The sequence below is a fragment of the Ursus americanus genome, chromosome 7, assembly GCF_024610735.1.
Source record: "Ursus americanus isolate L20-20 chromosome 7, mUrsAme1.1.p, whole genome shotgun sequence".
In the NCBI taxonomy this organism is placed as follows: domain Eukaryota; kingdom Metazoa; phylum Chordata; class Mammalia; order Carnivora; family Ursidae; genus Ursus; species Ursus americanus.
The window spans coordinates 56,020,142-56,040,151 of NC_142133.1; the positions used below are offsets into that span (position 1 = coordinate 56,020,142).

At 46.8% G+C, this 20,010-nt stretch overlaps 1 protein-coding gene across 4 annotated transcripts in view; it reads right to left on the bottom strand.

Moving 5' to 3' along the window:
• GALM (galactose mutarotase) overlaps positions 1–20,010 on the bottom strand; it is a 46,883-nt gene that overhangs the window by 9,096 nt on the left and 17,777 nt on the right. For all 4 annotated transcript variants that reach the window (XM_045809045.2, XM_087863723.1, XM_087863724.1 and 1 more), the window contains one exon: positions 19,070–19,151. In XM_045809045.2, the coding sequence (XP_045665001.1) occupies positions 19,070–19,151 (82 nt within the window). The remainder of the gene's footprint in view (positions 1–19,069; positions 19,152–20,010) is intronic.

Sequence of the window (20,010 nt, forward strand, 5' to 3'; positions counted from 1 at the left end):
TTTGAGTAGCTTTTATGTACCAGGCATGAAACTGACCTCAGAGAGCCTAGACTCTAGTGAAGGAGACAGATAAATAAATTAACGCTGAGAGGAGAGTGTGACAAAGGCAGCGAGAGTGGCATCCAGGGGGCTCTCGTGCAGCAGAGAGAAGCAGCTGTGGGGTCAGGAAAGGCTTTCCAGACATGGTGACAGGAGCCTTCTCTTGAAGGATAAGTCGGGACTGGCTCAGTGGATAGGGTGCAGGACGGAACCAGCATAGGAATGGACTCCTGTCCCCTGCGAAGTTGTGTGTAGAGTGCAGGCAAGATACATTTGTATCACACATATCCTAGAGACTCCCAGCTCTGACTTAATTTGGGGGGCAAACGACTTAAGAAATGGAGTAGAAGGTGAATTAGTCCTTTGAACTTCTGATCAAACACTGACTCCAGTGAAATGGTTTTTTGTAACATCTGGGCATGAACACTATCTCCGTGTCTGACTTAGAAAATTCACCTGGGGTGAATTTTAATTTAATGCTTTTAATTTCTCATCATCAGAAATAGTTCCTTCCTCTGCCTGGTGGCCCTAGTGCCTGACTCAATGAGAAGATGAACAGATGGTCACTGGAAGAGTCACTGTATCTCCACATTCATTCATTTTTAGCCCCTTCCCGGCAGGTCCCCTTTCTCTCTCATCTTCACACAACCCAGTAACACAAGTGCAGCCATAAAATCAGAGTCCCACCGGACAGTCCTCAGCAAAGTCTTATGTATAATAACAATTAAAAAATATTTTGGGAAAAGAGAAAAAAAAGAGAGAAAAGAAAATCTGGCATAGACTTTCCAGAAAAATTTGGGTGAAAGGAGAAATTTTTTCCAACAATTTTTTTTCTCCCTTAAAAAAAGAAATATATAAAAAAAGAAATATTTTAAAAATTGAGTATATTATTTGAAAATTATTTTCTATGATTCATCCTATATTTCAATGTAAATCTATGTAAGACATCTTAGGATTTAGAAAGACTTACTAACTGACCTTGGGTAAGTTTCTATGCCTCTATAAGATTCAGTTTCTTTATTTATAAAACAGAGCTAATATTGGTGTCTACCTAAAACAGATATTGTGAGGTTTAACCGAGAGAATGATATGAAGGAAGTCCTATCTCTAGGGAGTACCTGACACATAGTGCTCTGTCTTTCTGTTACACACACACACACACACACACACACACACACACACACACACACTCCAGAAATAGAGAATAGAGACAGAGAGAACAAAGAGTACAGTTATTCATTATAGCATAAATCATTGATGCAAAAGGAAGGTACATTTCTGCTTCCAGGGAGCATTGCCATTTTCATTAAAAAAGGATTCAGGGTTTTTTGGTTTGTTTTTTGAAGCTTCCTTCTTTAGTGATTTTTAAATCTAGAACTGTAGTTTTTGAGTCCTCAAATATACTCCCTTGAGAATATTGTAAAAGTTATGGGCGCTCTCTAGAAAAATGCATACAAATGTAAAGAATGTTCTCAGAACCTCTGAAGACCAGCCATCCATGACTGGTTAAGAATCCCTGACTTCCAGGCCGGTGAATGTGTTCCGCCTAGACCACTACTACTCAGCACCAAGCAAGTTGCCCTCTCATGACCTGATACGAAAATGCACATCTGGAATGTTGCAGTCACGGAATCTCGGGTGTTTGGTCAAGAAAGGCAGTCTGGGAGTCTACTGGCAGATTCCTCCTATAGAAACGAGGCGAAGGCTTTGCACAATACATCGGGGCCTCCTTCTGGACTCTCTACGATTCCTCCCTATTCTTGCAGGACGTACAACAATATGTGAAACACACAGGAGCTTGTCTTAATCTGAGCAAATCAACAACTTACAGAAATTGCAGGAAAGTGAAGCATTGGACAGTGGAAATTGCCCCTAACGACAGCTCAGAAAATGGGGCTGATCAGGCAAACTGTGTCCCCCTGGGCGCCAGCGGCTGTGAGGAGTCGAGGTCACCAGTGACTGTTATCAGCCTCCCAGGAGCAGCATTTTGCTCCCTTGCTTGACAGTCAAACTCAACAGATCTTAGAATGGAGTTTAAGAGGCAGGCAGCCTGGATGTAAATGCTGTGCTGTAAAAATGTGTGGAGGCTGCTTCGCTTCTCTGAGCCCTGCTTTCCTCATCTGTAAACCGGGGGTAGGAAGAGTCTCTACTTCATGGGATTATGAACATTAAACAGGGTAAGGCACGTAACGCGCCCTGCATCCTACCCGGCGGCAGGAAGTACTCTGTAACACAGCCGCTTGTGCGGAACGTGGCCAGGGGTGATGACAGCATGGACTCTGGAGTTAGGGAGACTTGGCTGCAAATCCTGACTTCCCCAATTGCTCACCTGCTTCGCTCGGTGCAGCTTAATTCACCTCTCCAGATGTCCGTTTCCTCGACTGGGGCATAACTGAAGCATCACGCCTCTTTGAAAGGGTAGTTGAGTGAGCTAACGCGTGTATGTGCTTAGCTCAGCGGCTGGTACGTACTCAACACTCAGACATGGTGGTGATGGTGATGAACATGGTAACAATAGTAGTTAATCCTTACAAAGCTCTTATGAAATGCCAGGAGCTGTTTTACGCACCTTACATGTAATATCTCATTTAATCTTCGTGACCAATCAGGCAGGTCCAGTGATTACCTTTACCTTACACATGAAGTTTGCAGAAGCTAAATAAATGCTCCAATGTCACAGAGATGGATTTAAAACCGAGGCAGTCAGGGTTTGAGTCCATGCTTTAACTACTTTGTTTTCCTGATGATGTGTCAAAATCAGCATTTAAGCATTCAACGTCATACCAAGGACTCGCTAAGGTCAGAGGCATTTTCCATTTCCAGCAGAAGCGCCTTCACCTGTCCCCATCACTTTTCATGGCATCCTGGGACACCCAGTGCCCAAGAGCAGGGGCACTGCTAGGGCCAGATGTTGATCTGTGAGAACCAAGACTGCCTTCCCCAAATCCTCCTGGATCCACCGGGCTCAGTCCCTCACGGCTCCAGCAGGAGAGGGACAGCCCTTCTGCCTGACCACACAGAGAGATAGTGTTCGGCGTTTGCTTGATGATTTCAAACGGGGAACGTGTTGGGGCAGAAACATTTTCCTGCATGCTTGTTCCGCCGCTTCACAGTAGCTTGGGCAGGCTCCAGCGACAGTGGCGTAATTAGGGAGCCCAGGCTCATGGTAGACCCATGGCTTCCTGCTCTCCTCCAAGAACCACAGTCATGGTTCACAGAGGCCAAGAAAGGTGGTAACTGAAGAGAGCCAAACTGCATTAATGGCCCGGGGTCAGAGAATAGAACCAGTAGAGGGGAGAGGGAAGAGATCAGTCCTGTCTTTCTGGTCAACTGGCACAGTGGTAGCACCAAGAAATGGCTTTATGTGGGAGACCTAGCCCCTCTGATCTCCATCAGTGCTCCCCTTTCTTGCAAATAGCTCCACATAAACCTACACTTTTTTCAAAGCACACCCCAGTCTCTCTTCCAGAGACTGGGGCCCCACGCTCCCCCTACACGGAAATATCAACCACCAGGACTGCTCGGCCTCCTATCGTTTATCTGGGACAATGAAGGCCTGTGGAGTCAGCAGGAAGGGAGCCTTGAAATGCAGAGCCAGCCTCCTGGGTCTCACTATCTGCAGGATGTGGTCAGCATCCTCCCTGGTATGTGTGTTCTGCAGACCTGCATTCGATTCGATCTTTGCAACTGGCCCTGCCTGGAGGGTCAACTTCACAAGCTGAATTTAGGAGCTGCCCTCTGCCCTGGGAAGAACTCTGGAATGGAATGGAGTCCTGGAAGGCGAGATGGCCATGCTCACCAGGAGCCAAATACAGATCTGCTCAAATGCAAATCATCCCCAGGCTTCCCCCTCTTCTCTGAAGGGTCGCAAAGCCTTCGGGGAGCTTTGGGAGATGGAGCACCTGGGCTTCAGTGAGCAGAACCTGCAGGCAGTTGTCACGTGGTCTCCGATCTGCGGATGATCGAGATGAAGATAGGGAAGGTATTTTTCTCAAGCTAGGACAGACAGCATGACGCTAGGAGGCAGATTCGCTTGGGATAACAGAACCAGGCATCCAAAAAACTGCGAAGTGGGGGTAAAGCACTGGCTACAGGATGAAATTTGTGAATAATGGCAACAGATACAGTCCCGAACGTGTGTCCAAAAGAGCCAAAAGCCAAAAAGCAAAGGACACTGCCTCACATGACATTGTAACTCTAACCCTGGGCACGAAAAATAATCTTCGGAGGTTCCATCTCCTTCCTTGTAAAATTGGGACAACATAGCCCCTATCCCATGAAGTTGCCATGGGGATTAGAAGTTACGATGGGCGAAGTGCTTAGCATGGGGGGGACGATGACCATCATGATGGCGATAGCTAACAATGACGCGGTTCTTCTAAGTGCTTCACACCTAGGCAGTCGGGCTCCAGAGCAGCATTCGTAGCTATCACGTTATACCGCTTCTCGTAAACGTTGAGTCTAATTACCACAGTTATTGCTGACTAGGGAGATGTAGTGAGCCACAGCCTGTGCGAAAATGACTTTAAGGATGTGGTTGGCAGTAAGTTCCACGGGAGTCACATCAAGAGTGCAACGAGGTGGTAACAGTTCTTGATAACGCTTTGCAGTGCAGGCATCCCAGACGGAGAGGCCTAGACATACAGAAGCCGAATCACAGGACAGTGACCAGAATGGCCAACTCACAGCTGTTCTTCCTCTGCTGTATGTGTGGAAGAAGAAATGACTTGGGGGCAACAGGACAACTATCTTCTAAGGCCTTGAGCCAAGAAGTAGGCAAAATGGGGCTGGCTCTAGACAGATCCCAGCTCAGTTTCAGGAAGGCCTCTCTGACGTGCTGGCCCAGGTTGGACAGGGACCACCCTGAGTGCCCACGGAGCCTACGGTCTGGGATTCACTTTCCCGCCTGTGACCTTCCAAGACTGTAGATCCACTGGCCCACATGATAAAAATAATGATGCAGGTTGTTCCCTTTAGGGACACAATGGGATATCCAGTTATTTCCCTCCTCTCACTTTATTAAATCAAATTGTTAGCTTGTCTTATTTAGGGAGGCCATTGGCGGAGAGCAGCTCTTTGTATAATGGCCTATAGAGAGGCCCAGGAATGGGAGAATGAAGAGTTGAAGGAGGGAGGGGAGCTCAGGGGCAGCAAGAGGACAGCAGGGTTGTTGGGGGAGGGACAGGTGCCCAAAAAAGGAAAAAGAAACAAACTTGAGGCCGGACAGAGCTTTTCAGAGCTTTTTAGGTGGCTAGAGAAAGGGTGGCCTAGGACCACCACCTGGGGCTTTCTAGAAACCAGACCCAGAGGCCCTGCTCCCTCAGACCAGAGTCAGGATCTGCACATTAACAAGCTCCCCAGATGATCCGTGTACGCACTGACGTGGAGCTCATCTAAGGTAGACCCAGGCTCAGATGTGTCGTGCATTCATCTCAGTAAAAAAAAAGGGGGTGGGGGTGGGGAGGAATGCTGGGGCAGCGGGAAGAGCGCCTTGCCGCGGGAGTCTGGTCTCCATGGGGACGGCCCAGCTGTGCTTCCAGCCCAGCTGCTCCAATTCTGTCTGTGGCTTTATCTAGTCAGGTTCAGAAGTCAGTCAATTTGCATAAGGAAGCCGGCGGTAATGGGGCTCGTGGGCACAGGTACTCATCTGACACCTAATTAAGCCATCTTGGTATATCATCTCTAGAATACCTGTTATTATTTTAAGAAACAACATAAAGAGAATGATAATTAAAAGTAACACCCTGGGTGGGAATTTGTCTTCATTCCAGTGGTTGGCAAGTAAAGCACCCTGGGATTTTTTTTTTTTTTTTGAGGTAACATTTCTATAAATTTTCATAGATCACACAACCTCAAAGCTTGTCTCTGCTGCAGTTTTTCCCCTTCCCTCTGCCGAAGCTTTGGGTTTGTGGCTTTATTCTACTGCTGTTTTCTTTCTTTTTCTTTTTTCTTTCTTTTTTTTTTTTCTCCTCACTGAGCATTTTCTGATTTTACTTTGACTGGCAATGGGGGGAGGGTATTGTTTCTGGATATTACATGTCATCTGAAGCATAAAGTGCTAAACCCAGTTCCACATTGTTTTCAGGTGAGAAGGCAATTTTACACTTCACAGTTGGGCCCACACGAGGCATTTTCATGCAGAGAATTTTTCCATCCTAGACTCACATCAAGATGGCACCCAGGGATTTGCTGCCAGTGGAAAGTGTGCCCACTGTCTGTCCGCAGACTTCCCACAGGGGCGTTCCTGATAGACCTGGTCTCCAGGTTCCCCCGCCAGCGAATCCATCAGGCCCCTCGTGTCCTTTGCCACGTGCCTGGGCCCAGTGTCTCTGACCTGAGCCGCTTTGGTTGGTAACAGTCTTAGCGACCTGCCTCACATCCTCCTTCCTTCCTGACAAAACTCCAGCTTCGGAACATCCCACGGTCCACCGTCTCTGCTCCTGACTTGAAGCTCCCGAGACAATCAGGAGGAAACCGAGACTGAGGCCACCACGGATTCCTGGTCTCCATCCCCACCTGAAACCCTCCGACAAACATTTTACTTGCCCCTCATCAGCTCCTCTCCCCTGAAGAAACCTCTTCCTTGACGCTGCATCTCCGCCTCATGGAGGCGCCCTGTCTTCTTCCTTTCCCGGGTTTCTGAAAGCATAGTCACCACCAGTGGTCGCCGCTAGCTCAGTGGGGAGCTTACAGATGAAAGGACTCCCCGGCCCCACACCAAAGCAAAGGAAGCAGGATCTCCGAGGTGGGGCGTGAGACTTTGTGTTCAAGAAAGTTGCCTTGGTTGGGAACTCCTCATGGCCTCTGCTCCCTGACTCTCCTTCCTCACTTTCAGTGACTTCTCCAGTGGCCGGAGCCTGGCTTCTACCCTCAGCACTCTGTGACACGAGGTCAGCAGGAACGGCCACTACAGCCCGCACGCTCTCCCCAGGCCTCCGCAGGGAGAGTACTCTGGAGTACTGATGCTGTTGGTCACTCCAAGACTTCCGGTCACCTTTTCTTTTCTCTGCCTTCTACCTCTGACCATCTCCCTTGGTGCCTTTCGTGTAAGCTTTTCTTGCACCTTAAATATCGGAGATGCTTTCGCAAAAGTCTCTCCTTGCTGCTAGATGCTCACAGACACTAAGAAACTTCTTGCAGCCCAGGGTGATCTTGAGCAAGCCTCCTCCTACCCTTATCTCTGGGCTCCCTAGCCCCATGGGCATTACCTCTTCTACTGTCCTGACCACATTAGATACTTCACTTCCTGTGAGCTTCTCAAGGGCAGAGCTAGCGTTCAATCATCTTTCCATGGCCAGCGCCTCAGGAAGCAGGTAGCAATCAGCAGGTGCTCCATAAATGTTCGTTGAACTGAATATGTCTGCTCTGAGTACTTGTGTGAATCAGCCTCAGGCCCATGGTGCAAAGCCCACAGTTACATCTCAGCTCCTTCAGAATGGGGTGACCTTGAAGGAATGAGCTGGAGCCAGCCCCTGTCCAGACCCAGGGTGGGGAGAGTGGGCGTTAAACACGGGCTCTCCACGCGTGGTAGTCAGAGCTCTAGCAAGTAACATCTCTTCTGGCAAATGCACTTGTCGTTAGCCTGAAATTTTCATAGGAGTTACATAATGCCTGGACAAGTGCTAATTTCTGAGCTTTCTTCCTGCCAAATTTCCACCATGCTGGCTCATGTTCGCCAGTCTTGTAGCAGTGATGTGTTTTCTATCAGGGAACACGAGGACTGCTTTGGGACTTATTCTGGGGCCTCATAAAACTGTTCTTGGGGCCCTTTTATAGAGAAGGATTCAGTAATGCACCCATTTGGAGAGTATTATTGCTACCAGGAGAAGTCCTTAAGAGTTTCTGTCGTGAATTTCCTCGAACTGTCTAGGAGGGACCTGTCATAGCAGAAACAGCTCCAGGTAACTAACATTTCGTAAGTACCAATATCATGAGTTTCACTTTTTTAGTGTTATTCGAATCCTTCCTTTAATAACACTAGTCTCCGTTCCTCAAGCACAGGACGTGTGCTATATGCACGGCAGTGTGTTCTGCACGCAGGTGGGGCAGATCTGTTTTGTTCAACATTGCTTCCCTGGGGCTGGCATAGTACCTGGCACATAGCAGGTGCCTGGTGTCGGCCGGTGATGGAGAATGGAAAAAAGAAGAAACTTGGGGAGCAGACCCGCAGCTAGAGGTGCCTGTCTCCAGAACTGCCGAGCTGAAGGTGACGACCAGGACACCATGCTCTGGCGTTCCACTTACAGTGAGGCCCCAGCGTGCCTGCCTGCTCCCATCCTGATGGCCAGGCCGGGAGTCTTACTACACCAAGGGCTGGTGGACACAGAAGGGCAACTGCATTCATCTGATCGAGCAGAAAAAGAGAAGCTGGCCATCCAACCCCCACCCCTGGCAGCTGTTGCTCCTCCAGAGGGAACCTTGGAGAAGTTACTTTCCTTCTGGGAAGTGCTGTCTTCCTCTTCTAGCTAGTCTTCTAGCTCCCTTCAGAAGATCAATTGGTGATGAATTAGCAAAAAAATTGTAAAGCCACCCTGAAGATTACCAAAAGGAAAACACACTGTTGCTCATCTCCAAAACAATGGCTATCTTATATATATAATAATACGTAGTACGATGACCATAAACTATCATTACCTTGAGAAAGGAAGAGAGACCAGACGACCGCCCTCCCCCCCAAAAAAAGACAAACCCTCAGTGGACCAAGATGATGTGATCAGCTCATACAGGGCTTTACACAGAATTCTGGGGGCCCATGAAGCCCCTGAAGATCTCTTATCATCTTCCCAGACATACATGTATGGATCGTGGTTATGAATATCTGGGTTAGAGATTCCATGGAATCTCTGAATCAGGGTTAGAAACGGACAGGATTTCAGAGTTCAACTGACAGAGTTCAACTGATGGAACCCCATCTGATGAGAGTTAGCAGATTAGGTTATGAGGCCCAGCGAGTTTTCCTGGGTGGCTGGAGCACATGGCTGGTGGGAAGTAGAAGGGAGACCTGTGCCCAGGCTTTCTGAATCCCGGTTATCCTGCACTGCTGTGTTCATATGGTCTGTTGAAAACAAATGTCAAGAAGGGAGAAGAGTGGAGAGAGGCTGAGTGTAGGGAAAGGAAGGAGTACTTGTCCCTAGAATGTACAGCATGGCTCTTACTGGGTTTCATTTTTCTGTTTAGCATAGTTTTCTAGCTTTAAGCCGAAGAGACCAAGCCTGAAGCTGCCTTCCAGCTCCCTACTTCCAACCGGTAACTAAGTCCTGCGAGGTCATCTCAGGCAGACTTGTGGAGGGGAAGAGAAGAAAGGTGAGCTCTGGGCACAGGGTAAGCTCTAAACAGTTTCTGTCATTACACAAACTCTTGAACAACAAAGAATCTATTGTTTCCAGGAAGTGGGGAAAAGATTTCTAAGGCGAAATAATAGCCTTGAAGAGTAGGGGTTTATGCAACAGAGAAGGGGGAGTTGGGTAGTCCCTGTGGGTGGCAGGTGTGTGGGGTATGAGTGAGGCATGCTGGGAGACGGGTCTGGGAGGCAGCTGGTGTGTGGTCTGGGAGCCATCTAAAGGTTTTTAAACTGTAGGGTATCGAGGTAAGATTTGCATTTTAGATAGATAACTTTAGTAACCAGATGGAGTCTAGATCTAAAGAGATCCCCCCCCCCCAGTTAGAAAGCTATTTTCCAGATTCATTTGTTCCTTCACTGATCCCAATATGTGAAACTCATAATATAAGCCAGGCAGCAATCTAGACAGGAAAAGACAGCCAACCAGGATAGTGACGATGGAAATAGAACCATATAATTAATGCACACTGAGGAGACAGATTCGAGAAATACTTAGGAGTTAAAAATCAGCAGGACTTGATGATTAACAATATTGGGGGGGAGGGGAGACTCAAAAGGAAAGAGGAAGTGTATTGATGCATGGTTGAAACTAATATTATGTCCAGAGGATTTTTAGGTTAGTGAAAGCTCTGTGTGCTATCATAATGATGGATACGTGTCGTCGTACATTTGTCCAAGAGCGAACCCTCACGTAAACTATGGACTTTGGGTGATGATATGTCAGTGTAGGTTCATCAGTTGTAATAAGTGCTCCACTCTGGTGGGGGTGTTGGAAAGCAGGGGGGACTGTGCATATGTGGGGGCATGAGGTATACGGGACATCTCGGTACCTTCTGCTCAATTTTGCTGTGAACCTAAAACTTCTCCAAAAAAGATACATTCTTAGTTTAAAAAATCGGCAGCACCTGATGACTAACAATACTGGGGGGGGGGGGGGGAAGCGGGATGCAAAGAAAGAGGATGGATGCTGATGTAGGTTTGAAACTCGTATCATGTCCAACATTTTAGAATCATATAAAGTCCCAGGGAATTTCCTGTAAGAAGCTCCAGAATGATTAAAACACGTAGATCAAAACAGTTTTCATTTGCACCATCTTTGAACCGGGAGATGACTTCGGAATTTGTTATTTCTTCAGGGCAGAGACTAGACTTGCCCTAGGGAAGTAATTATAAAATTGACTGAATTGTAGGTTGAGCCCAGAGAGGGTGAAATAAAATACAAAGGTTTTTGCTGGGCCTTTCTCCACAGCCTCATGGTAAGCCTTTCATACCAGAATTCTAATTTTGTCAAAATGGGGTTGCTTTCATGTAATTTTAGAAGGCGCTTTCAAAAACCGAGAGCAGCAAGAACAGCAAGTGAACACAGATGGGCTGGGGGACAGAGTGGGTTGTGTAGATTTCTATAAAAATAAAAGGTATCTTTTCTCAAGGAAAAGAATAAGATAGAATTTTACTAATGTTACTTTAAGAGGCAAAAACCTAGTCAAAGCATTCATTTTTTGCTTTCTTAATTCCTCATCTATGACTGCAAGTAAAGAACAGCAAAATTAAAAGAAAAAAAAAAGCTGTCTGCTGCAAATGCGTCTAAAGACACGTGCTCGGTTCTGCACAATGTTGTGTACATGATAATATCTTGCTGGGCAGGTTGCCCACACGGCCTCCAAGTCTCACAGTTCTGTAAAGCGAAAGGGGGACGTGTAATGTTTACAACCCTGGGAATGAATTAATCCCCAGGGAAACTGAAGCCCTGAATTTTCTCACCTGCTCACATTGAGCTGGCTTTGTACCTGAGCAGGGCTCCAGGGACCGATTTCCCCTTGTTGCCACTGGACAGAACAACTCGACTCAGGTCCCGAAGCTTAATGCCCCTGATATGGCTGCACAGGGATCTGGCGCTGGAATGTTCTCTCTCTGTGGACACCGATCATACACTGGTCCTTCCTGACAAACAGCTCCTGGGAGTTGCACTTTTGGGAAACTACAGGGACAGCCCTGACAACAACACACACACACACACATACACTCAAGAGGATCTGAAGATGCCCCCGGTCACAGAGGATGAGCCCATCCTAAGTAGTGGCAAATGCTTTATGGGCTGCGATTTTTTTTTTTTTTTAAGTAGGGAAGAGAACTGCTCAGAAGAAGCAAAGCTAAACTAACTGCTGAGATGCAAACCCAGCCTGACAGCTTAGCTGCAGACGCTGCTCTTGGTCTCCAGGTGAACCAAGCTCGTGGCCCTGCAGAGAGGCCTTCCGGTGGTGCAGCCGTGGAGCAGGAGACACCTGCGAGCAAGGGCCACGTGACCCAGCACCCCTGCCAACTCCAGAGCGCACAGAACGACACCCAGAGCAGGAGCTTCGGAAGCAAGGTGATGGATTCTATTCTTTTATTCAACACATTTTCTTCTCCCCCCCACCACCCCGGGGAAAAAAAAGCAAAGATGCTGGAGTCTTGCAGCCTAACACACAAAGGGTATTGTTTGCCTGCGTTTGCCTGGAAGCCTCCAGGAATGACAAAATGGCAGAAATTTCTAGGGGGAAAGAGGGTGTGTGTGTGTGTGTGTGTGTGTGTGTGTGTGTGTGAGTAAATTATTTGAATGGGCCCCTTTGAAGGCTTCTGCTACCCCCACACTTGCTGAGGCTTTTCCACTGAGGTTTGGGAAAAGGATAGCTTTTTAATATCACAGAGAAAGGGGGAGAACGAAGAAGCCACGTGATACAGGCTGTTATCTTCTGTGTTTTACTATCTGAAAGGGCTGAAGACATTTTATATGCTCCCCACATGGCCAACAGGAAGAAAGGCGGGAGCGGAACAGGAGCCCGAGGCTGCCAGAGGTCTGGGCGCGCTGCCTGGGGTAGAGGTCTAAACGGGGGCTATGAGTTTAAGACAAGGGGATTTCATGATACGTGCCTGCTTTGGCTCCCTCAAACCGTGTGCCAGCGCAACCCTTTCCTTTCTGTGTGATCACGCCCACTCGGTACACCTGCGACAGGCAAAATGGAGGCCAAGGCTGTGTCCCTCCCCCAGATAGACACAGGGGGAAGGTCCCTTTTTACTGAGTACCTTGGCCACAGTATGACAGCTACTGTACAATAAGAGGTGCTACTTTCTCATGACAGTGGGTTTTCCCTTCACCTGAAAAATTATTTACTGAATATCTACGACCAAGGTGAAAAACACCCGCAAAGTTTAGATCTGTGTCAGCATTTCCCTCAGAAATAGTTTTTCTGAAGGGCAAATAAAAAGAAGGAGTTGAAAAACAAACATAAGTATAAATTAATAGTCACAGAAGGCAGGGGCCTGGGACTACTAAACATCTTTGTACCGCGGAAAGACTCGAGCTTCGAAGCAAGCCTGGGGGCCTTGGCAGAGAGTCAAGAGAAGGCTGGCTAAATGAAGCTACAGAAATTGCAATTTGTCAGATGAAGCATTTGGGACAAACCCGCACAGAATTCAAAGAATGATCTGATAAAAGTCCTCATGGTTGCAGTGTTGCCCCGAGCTTCCTCCGAATCCACCACAAATTCTCCTGCGGAGCCACCCTTTCAGATAGGTTTCGCAGCTGTCTCTTCTTGGGATATTGGGTGCAGGTAAGGAGTTCTCGGTTTCTTTTTTGGTACAATGACGGTAAGGGACACTTTTCTCTCTGGGAGCTCCAAGTAAAAATAATGAGGATCTTTATGACCCTAAAATGAGAAATCTAAAAAAACCCCCAAACACAAATAAGGATTTGGGGTGGAAAGCAGAGGATGGGGGATGGTGGTAGAGGAAAAGCCATTCCCACACAAGGAGACCAACATGGCCCGCCAACCTCTGCAGGGCTTTCCCGAGACCAGGCAGCAGCAGCCCCACGGAAAGCCAGGGAGAGCCGAAGGGTCTAGAATGAACTCACTGCCCAGCACCCTGCTGGTTAAAGGAGGCATCTCATTGTAAGTGAATCTTCCAGGTGACAGAAAGCTCCCCAGGTACGTGGTGAAGCTGTTCTTCCACTACGTTGGTGAACTTCCCACCACCTTCCACAGAGGTGCCCAGCGTGCCTAGTGGAAGACAGCGGCTCTACAACAACAGCCTGCTCGCGACCGGCGCTGGCAGAGGAGGGGACCAAGAGCAGCAGGACAAGGGACGCGTCACCAGACAAGGCACTACGTACGTTGCAACAGCACAATGACCTCCGAGGTTACTGAGGGGCACGGAGAATAATTCTGACCGTTAAACTGGTCACTTCTGGTGGTGTTCCTTTTCCACATTCCCTTCCTGGTCAGTCTAACGCGGCCAGGCACTTCTATTCATGCTCTTTAGTCTCAGGAAAGCCTCCTAGCCTTCCATCTTGGTCCTTCTTTTTTTCCTCCCCTTTCCAATATAACTGGTTTCCTGTTTTCTTTGCAGAAAAGTCAAAATAAAGGGAGGAAAACAGAAGCTGTAAGGCAACTTCTATAAAAGGTAGAAAAGAAAGGAGAACTGACAGATGTCGCTTTTTTTTTTCTAGCTTAACTTCCCACGTCATGACTACATGGTGATCTTGGCTATCCGCGTCATCAAGAAATTACTTTCCTTTCCCCTCCTACCCCACCTCCCCATCCCAGAACCCTTCTCGACATCTAACCACATGGTAGGGTCTGCGGAGTAAGGGTCCAGTGGAGAGCCTGAGTTTGAACACCAGTTTTCCTAGGTCTGAATCCCAGCTTCCCACCACTTGTTAACTTGGGTGAGCCCAAGTTACTGACACTTCTCGGGCTCCAGGTTCCCTATCTGTTAAAGAAGAAAAATTAACAGAACCTACCTTATAGGATTCTGGTGTGGATTATCATTTATAAAGTCCTCTCTGAAATATTAGCTATTATTACCATAAACCTTCACCTCACCTCACAAATAAACAGTATCTTCCTTTTTCTCAATTCGGCACAACCACAATCTCTAGATACTGCATATCAATCCCCAGAACTCTTAACCGAGTATGGCTGGTCTAACAGGTTTCTCGTACCATGTCTCAAGGAAGTGGCCTTGTGGTTCAGTCCACTACTGGCTGAATATCCGGAGCTTTAAGACTGGACTCAGGTACACCTGTGAGTCTGCCCTGTGCAGATCAGCCTTGAACTCCAGACCAGCCTAGGGTCATCCAGGGCCATCCCGAGTCACCCAGGATTGCAGCCATAGCAGAGTCTGGTGCAGATCTGACATGGCCCCAGCCAACCCCTCTGGGCCCATTGGTTTTCTACCACCGAAAACCCCAAATGCTTCAGAAGCCCAGCACTTTCCTGGGGATAGTTCTGCCATTCCTGCACTCCCTTTTCCCTGTTCATCTCTATCTAAAACACCTTTCTCCTGGTTGCCTGGCAAATCTCCACCTTCCCTTTCAGGTTTTATTTAACTCGCATCTCCTCCATCTGGGAGCGCTTTTCCTCTGAAGCAGGTCTCTGAGTTCCACCTATCCTGACATTTTCCAGGTTAATGGATAATATTCTGGCTGACTCCTCCACTAGACTGTCGACTCCTGGCGAGCCCAGCAGCAGAGGGGAGGCATTTCCAAATGACCAAATGACTTTGGACTGGTCTCAGAATTAAGCCACACGTTCATGGGCTTTTGGTCAGTGTTAAGAATCTGATGAAATCTGGGCTCCCGGAGATTTGTTCTTGGCTGAAAGAGGGTCAGACATGTTAATTCTTCCCTCCGGGAAGTGCAGAGTAGAAGTGGCTACCCATTTTTGCAGGCAGTTCCGAAGGAAACATACAATTCACTTGTTTCTCACAAATTTCTGACAAAGGGGAAGAAGAAACAACCCTATAATTTCAGTTGAAGTGTCACTGGGCAAACAGACATTAACTTCTGTAGGACTGGCTAATGTCTGGGTAGGTAAAAGAGACTGACGGAGTTTTGTATGTGGTCTGAAGTTGTTGCAACTGACTTTCATGCCAGAGTTCTAATGGATTTGAAGGGCGGGAGAAAAATAGCAGTAAGATGTTATATTAACAGCCTCGTGGAATCACAGAATGTAAGAGCTATAAGTGATCTTTCAGGCCAATTACTGGTTCACAAGCATGAGTCCATGACAACATTTTTACTGGTCCACAGAAAAAGGAGATATATTTGGATAATCTATCACATTTCTTTGAAAAGCAAGATGAATTCAATTTAAAGTGTTGTTCTTTACTCCAAGATTAAAACTTCCCCACTTTTGTGGTGTTAAAATATTTTCTTTTATGAAAAGATGGTGATTATAAATAGCAGCTTGGGTTTTAAAAAAATAAATGTAGTCTATTTCTACAACCCCCCCCCTAGGCTCCACGCCCAACATGGGACTTGAAATCATGATCTCAAGATTGAGAGTCACATGCTCTACGGACTGAACCAGCCAGGCACCACTAGCCTATTTATTTCTGTTCCTCATTATTACCCTGGTTAGTTTAAATTATTTTTTAAAATTGAAATATAATATATATACATTCTCATTAGTTTTAATAGCCCTATATTTATGATCACTTTCTAACTTGGCTAAATGAAAAGTTGGGCAACCGCATTGTAAGTCTCTCAAATTATTTTGTAAAGAAAATTTACTGGTCCATAAAATCGGATTGCGTTCAACATCCCTCCCATTTGCAGAAAAGGAAATGAGGGCGTAGGGAAGTTAAATGTTAAAGCATTACACATACACTGAAGGTTGCCTAGCAAGTTAACAGCAGAGCGCAGGGCTCTTGCCTCCCAGGGTCCAGAGCCCTTACAGCCTTATTCAACTTCACAGGTGTTCAAAATTAGTACAAAGTCTAGAATTTGATCCTAAAACCATTCACGGTGCAGACCTGAGCTGAGCATGAGTTTTCCGCAACCTGTGAGATTACATGTTAAGCTCTCTGGTGCTTTGCCACAGTTCTCTCTTACCATCGTGACAATTAATCTTTACACGGCATGAATTATGCATTTTTGTGATTTTCATCTGATCAAAACGCAACAGGACAGCATGAGATTTTATAAATATACACAAATAAATACGCACTAATTTCATCACGTCCACCGGGAAGCTACTGAATTCATTTTCTTCCTTATCAGTCACAAAACAGCAGCCGCCACCATTTTTCCCTTGCAGTTCACAACACAGAGTTCTAACGCCAGCCTGCGGCATCTAGGACAAGACGGGCCAGCTTACTCACCCCCACACTGAGTCATGTAAATATCAGAAGATGACACATGTTACCAAGACAAACGCAAAAGACTTTAAACTCAGCCCTGGAGCGAGGAAAACTGTGATGCAAAAATTTTTAATCCATTTATCTTGATTTCTCATTATTATTCTAATTAGCTTTGTAGTCCCTATATTTATGGGTTCCTAATTCCTGCTGTTCACGGAAGTTGCCACTTAGTATGCGGGCTCACAATCTTTCCATTTTCCTCATAAAAATTTTGAACGAGTGGCCATAAACACAACCCCATTATTTTAAAGACGCCAAAATAAATCAAAAGCCCTTACCTATAAAGTAAGGCAGGTGTCCAGGAAAATTAAAATAATGTCTTACTTGGAGCCCTGGGTTTTTAAAAAACTTTTTTTAATTCGAAATAATTTTAGACTTCAGCGAGGTTACAAAAATAGTACATCTGTGGGGGCGCCTGGCTGGCTCAGTCAGTAAAACATGCAACTCCTGATCTCAGGGTTGTGAGTCTGAGCCCCACGTTGGGGGTAGAGCTTTCTTAAAAATAAAATCTTTAAAAAAAAAAAAAAGTACATCTCTGTACACCTCTCCTTTCCCCAATGTTAACATCATAGATAACCATGGTACAATGATCACAGCTAAGAAATTCACATTGGTTCGATACTACTAACTACACGCTTCACTAGAATTTCACCAGTGTTCCCACTAAGGTCCTCTTTCTGGCTCAGGATCCAGTCCCGGATCTCCCATTGCATTTAGCTGTCCTTATCTCCTTAGTCCCTTCTGTGACCATTCAGTGTTGCTTTGTCTTTCATGACATTGACCGTCCTGAAGAGGACTGTACTGGTTCATGATTTTGTAGACTGTCCCTCAACTGGGTCCACGCGATGCCTTCTCCTGGATGGAACGGAGTTAGGCATTTCCGACAGAACACGACAGACATGATGCACTTTTTCAGTACATCATAGGAGGACACAATACATCTTATTAGTGGTGATGTAAAACTTGATTATTTGATTATGATGGTGCCCTTGGCTTCAAATTGCTCATATTCTGTCATTCTAAGCTCTTTATTAGCCAAGGACACCAGCAAAGTGGTAGCACCCCTTCAGGGGGTGGGAAGGGGGGACAAGACTTCCTGACCTTCCACACGGAGCTGCCAGCAGATGGGCCGATGGAAGGCTGGAGCTCTGAACGGACACTTAAGGGAGCGAACACGGGATGTTAGTGCTCCGACAACGGGGCTCTGACCTAACACCTCTAAGTCGCTGTCAGACACAGGCAGGAGACCCTGGCCAGCCAAGGGGCAGCACGTGGCAGCCCTTCTTCCCGGGGGGGAAGGGGACCTAACGCAAAAGCGTTTGTGTGGTTCTGGATTTCTGCTCTTCTTTCCCTTCATCCTCTACTTTTGTTTACTTTGGTTTTCTTTGGCGAAGCTTCTACACTTACCTCAGCTCTGATTTTAATGAAACCCTAGGAAGAATATTTATCTACTGCTTTGGGGTAATGACCTCAAGTGAATTCTATAAGCTGCCACGAATAACAGCACCCCTGCCAGCCACCTTGCTGTCATCCATCTGTCCCCTGGAGGCAGATGGCAGGGCACCTGCAGTCTAGTACAAATCTGCACCACTTAATCCTGGAGACAACGCAGGAGCCAAGTTTGTTTGTTTCTTTTTTTCTTGTTTTTAATTGAGATATAATCCACATACCACAAAATTCACCCTTTTAAAGTGCACAGTTCAGTAGTGTTTAGTATATTTACAGGTCGTACAACCATCACCATTATCTAATTCCAGAATCTTTTCATCACCCCCTCCAAAAAAAAAACTTGTACGCATTGTCGCTCTCCATTCTCCTATGTCCCCAGCCCCTGGCAACCTCCTAATCTACTTTCTATCTCTATGGATTTGCCTATTTGAACCAAGGTAGTTTTGATCACAAATAATAATAACCAAGATGACCTCAGTCCAGTTAACCTAGGAGCACGCGCATGCACACACACACACACACAGCCAGAAGGTTTGAGTTTGGTAACACCTCACCTTCTCTTTTGATACTTTGGATTCCCCATGCTACCCCGTCCCCCCAACTGTGTCTCAGAGGTGACACATGCATTTGTCTTCCCTAGGGTACAACCTTTCCTCCTCCATCAAAAACCACGCTGTGTTCTGTCGGTGTCCTGCACCGGTGAGGTAATGCTCAGGTAAACTGAGCTCTGCTGAGGTGCTAAGTACCTGATTTACGTTTTAGCAGAGAACTCTTGCCGTCTACGGCTCGGCTAGGACGGCCATCTGACCCGGTTTGTTTAGAACTGCCCTGTTGCCCGGCTTAATTATTGATAGCATCCCCTTTCCCTCTCAAAGGATCCTGGCTCCGGTGTTTAATTATATGGTTACCCAACCTTAACCAACATAAATGACTAATCATGGTAATTATAGGCAATTTGGCAGGCCAACAGAGAAAATGAATTTAAGTAAATGAGGTTTTAGTACTCTCCCAATCACGGCCCAGCTCTGCATTCCCGTAAAAACGTTGAAGTTCACCAACCTGTAGGAATCAGCGTTTCATCCACAGGCAAAAAGGCATCGGCTTCTATAGTGACTTCATGGTCATATATGTTCGGGGAACCCTGGGAGGGAAAGGTAGAGAAAGAAAACAAGATCTAATGCTTAGTCTTATTTTGTATTTTTGCTTTTTTTTTTTTTTTTTTAAGATTTATTTAAGGGAGAGCACGTGGGCCGGGAGGTGGAAGGGAGAGGAAGAGGGAGAGAGAATCCCAAGCAGCTTCCCTGCTCAGTGCTTCATGCTCAGCACGGAGTCCCACGCAGGACTTGATCCCACGACCCCGAGACCAGGACCTGGACGGAAATCAAGAGTCGGACACTTAACCACCTGAGCCACCCAGGTGCCCCAGGTATTTTGGCTTTTTAACTTCTCTTGCAGAAATATTTTCAGGCATTGACAAACACTTTAGAAATCCCATTTGACCTATGGTGACGAATAGTGGGTTCATTTAAGTGTAGGTAGCTAGGTCCTCAACGGAGCAACTCACCTATTTGGAAGACGTTCTCGAGGGTGACCCCCGCATGCATCTTCTTTTCTAAGTGGAATTATGAGTGTGAAAAGTCAGAGAGACATCAGTGGTTTGAAAAACTTTTCGACTTTGGCTTATTAGCAGAGGGGTTTCTCCCACTCTCACATGCAAACAGAAGAGCAAGAGTTGTTGACCTGGAACACACTAGTGCTGGATGGCCAACGTGTCGCCTCCAGGCTTGGAGGTGGGGTATCTGTGCCCGTTCTCTGGCCCAGCTCCCACCCAGAGGACCCACTCTGTACCACATGACCGAAGCCCGGGAGTCAGAACTAGAGTTCCTGCTTTGGAGAGCGCGCTCAGCCTTCCATTACAGATGCAGCCCGCCTTCCCAGGGGGAGTCGAAGACAGGTCCGTAGTCGGAAGGCCCGGGGTCTAGTTCTGGCTCTCATGGAGT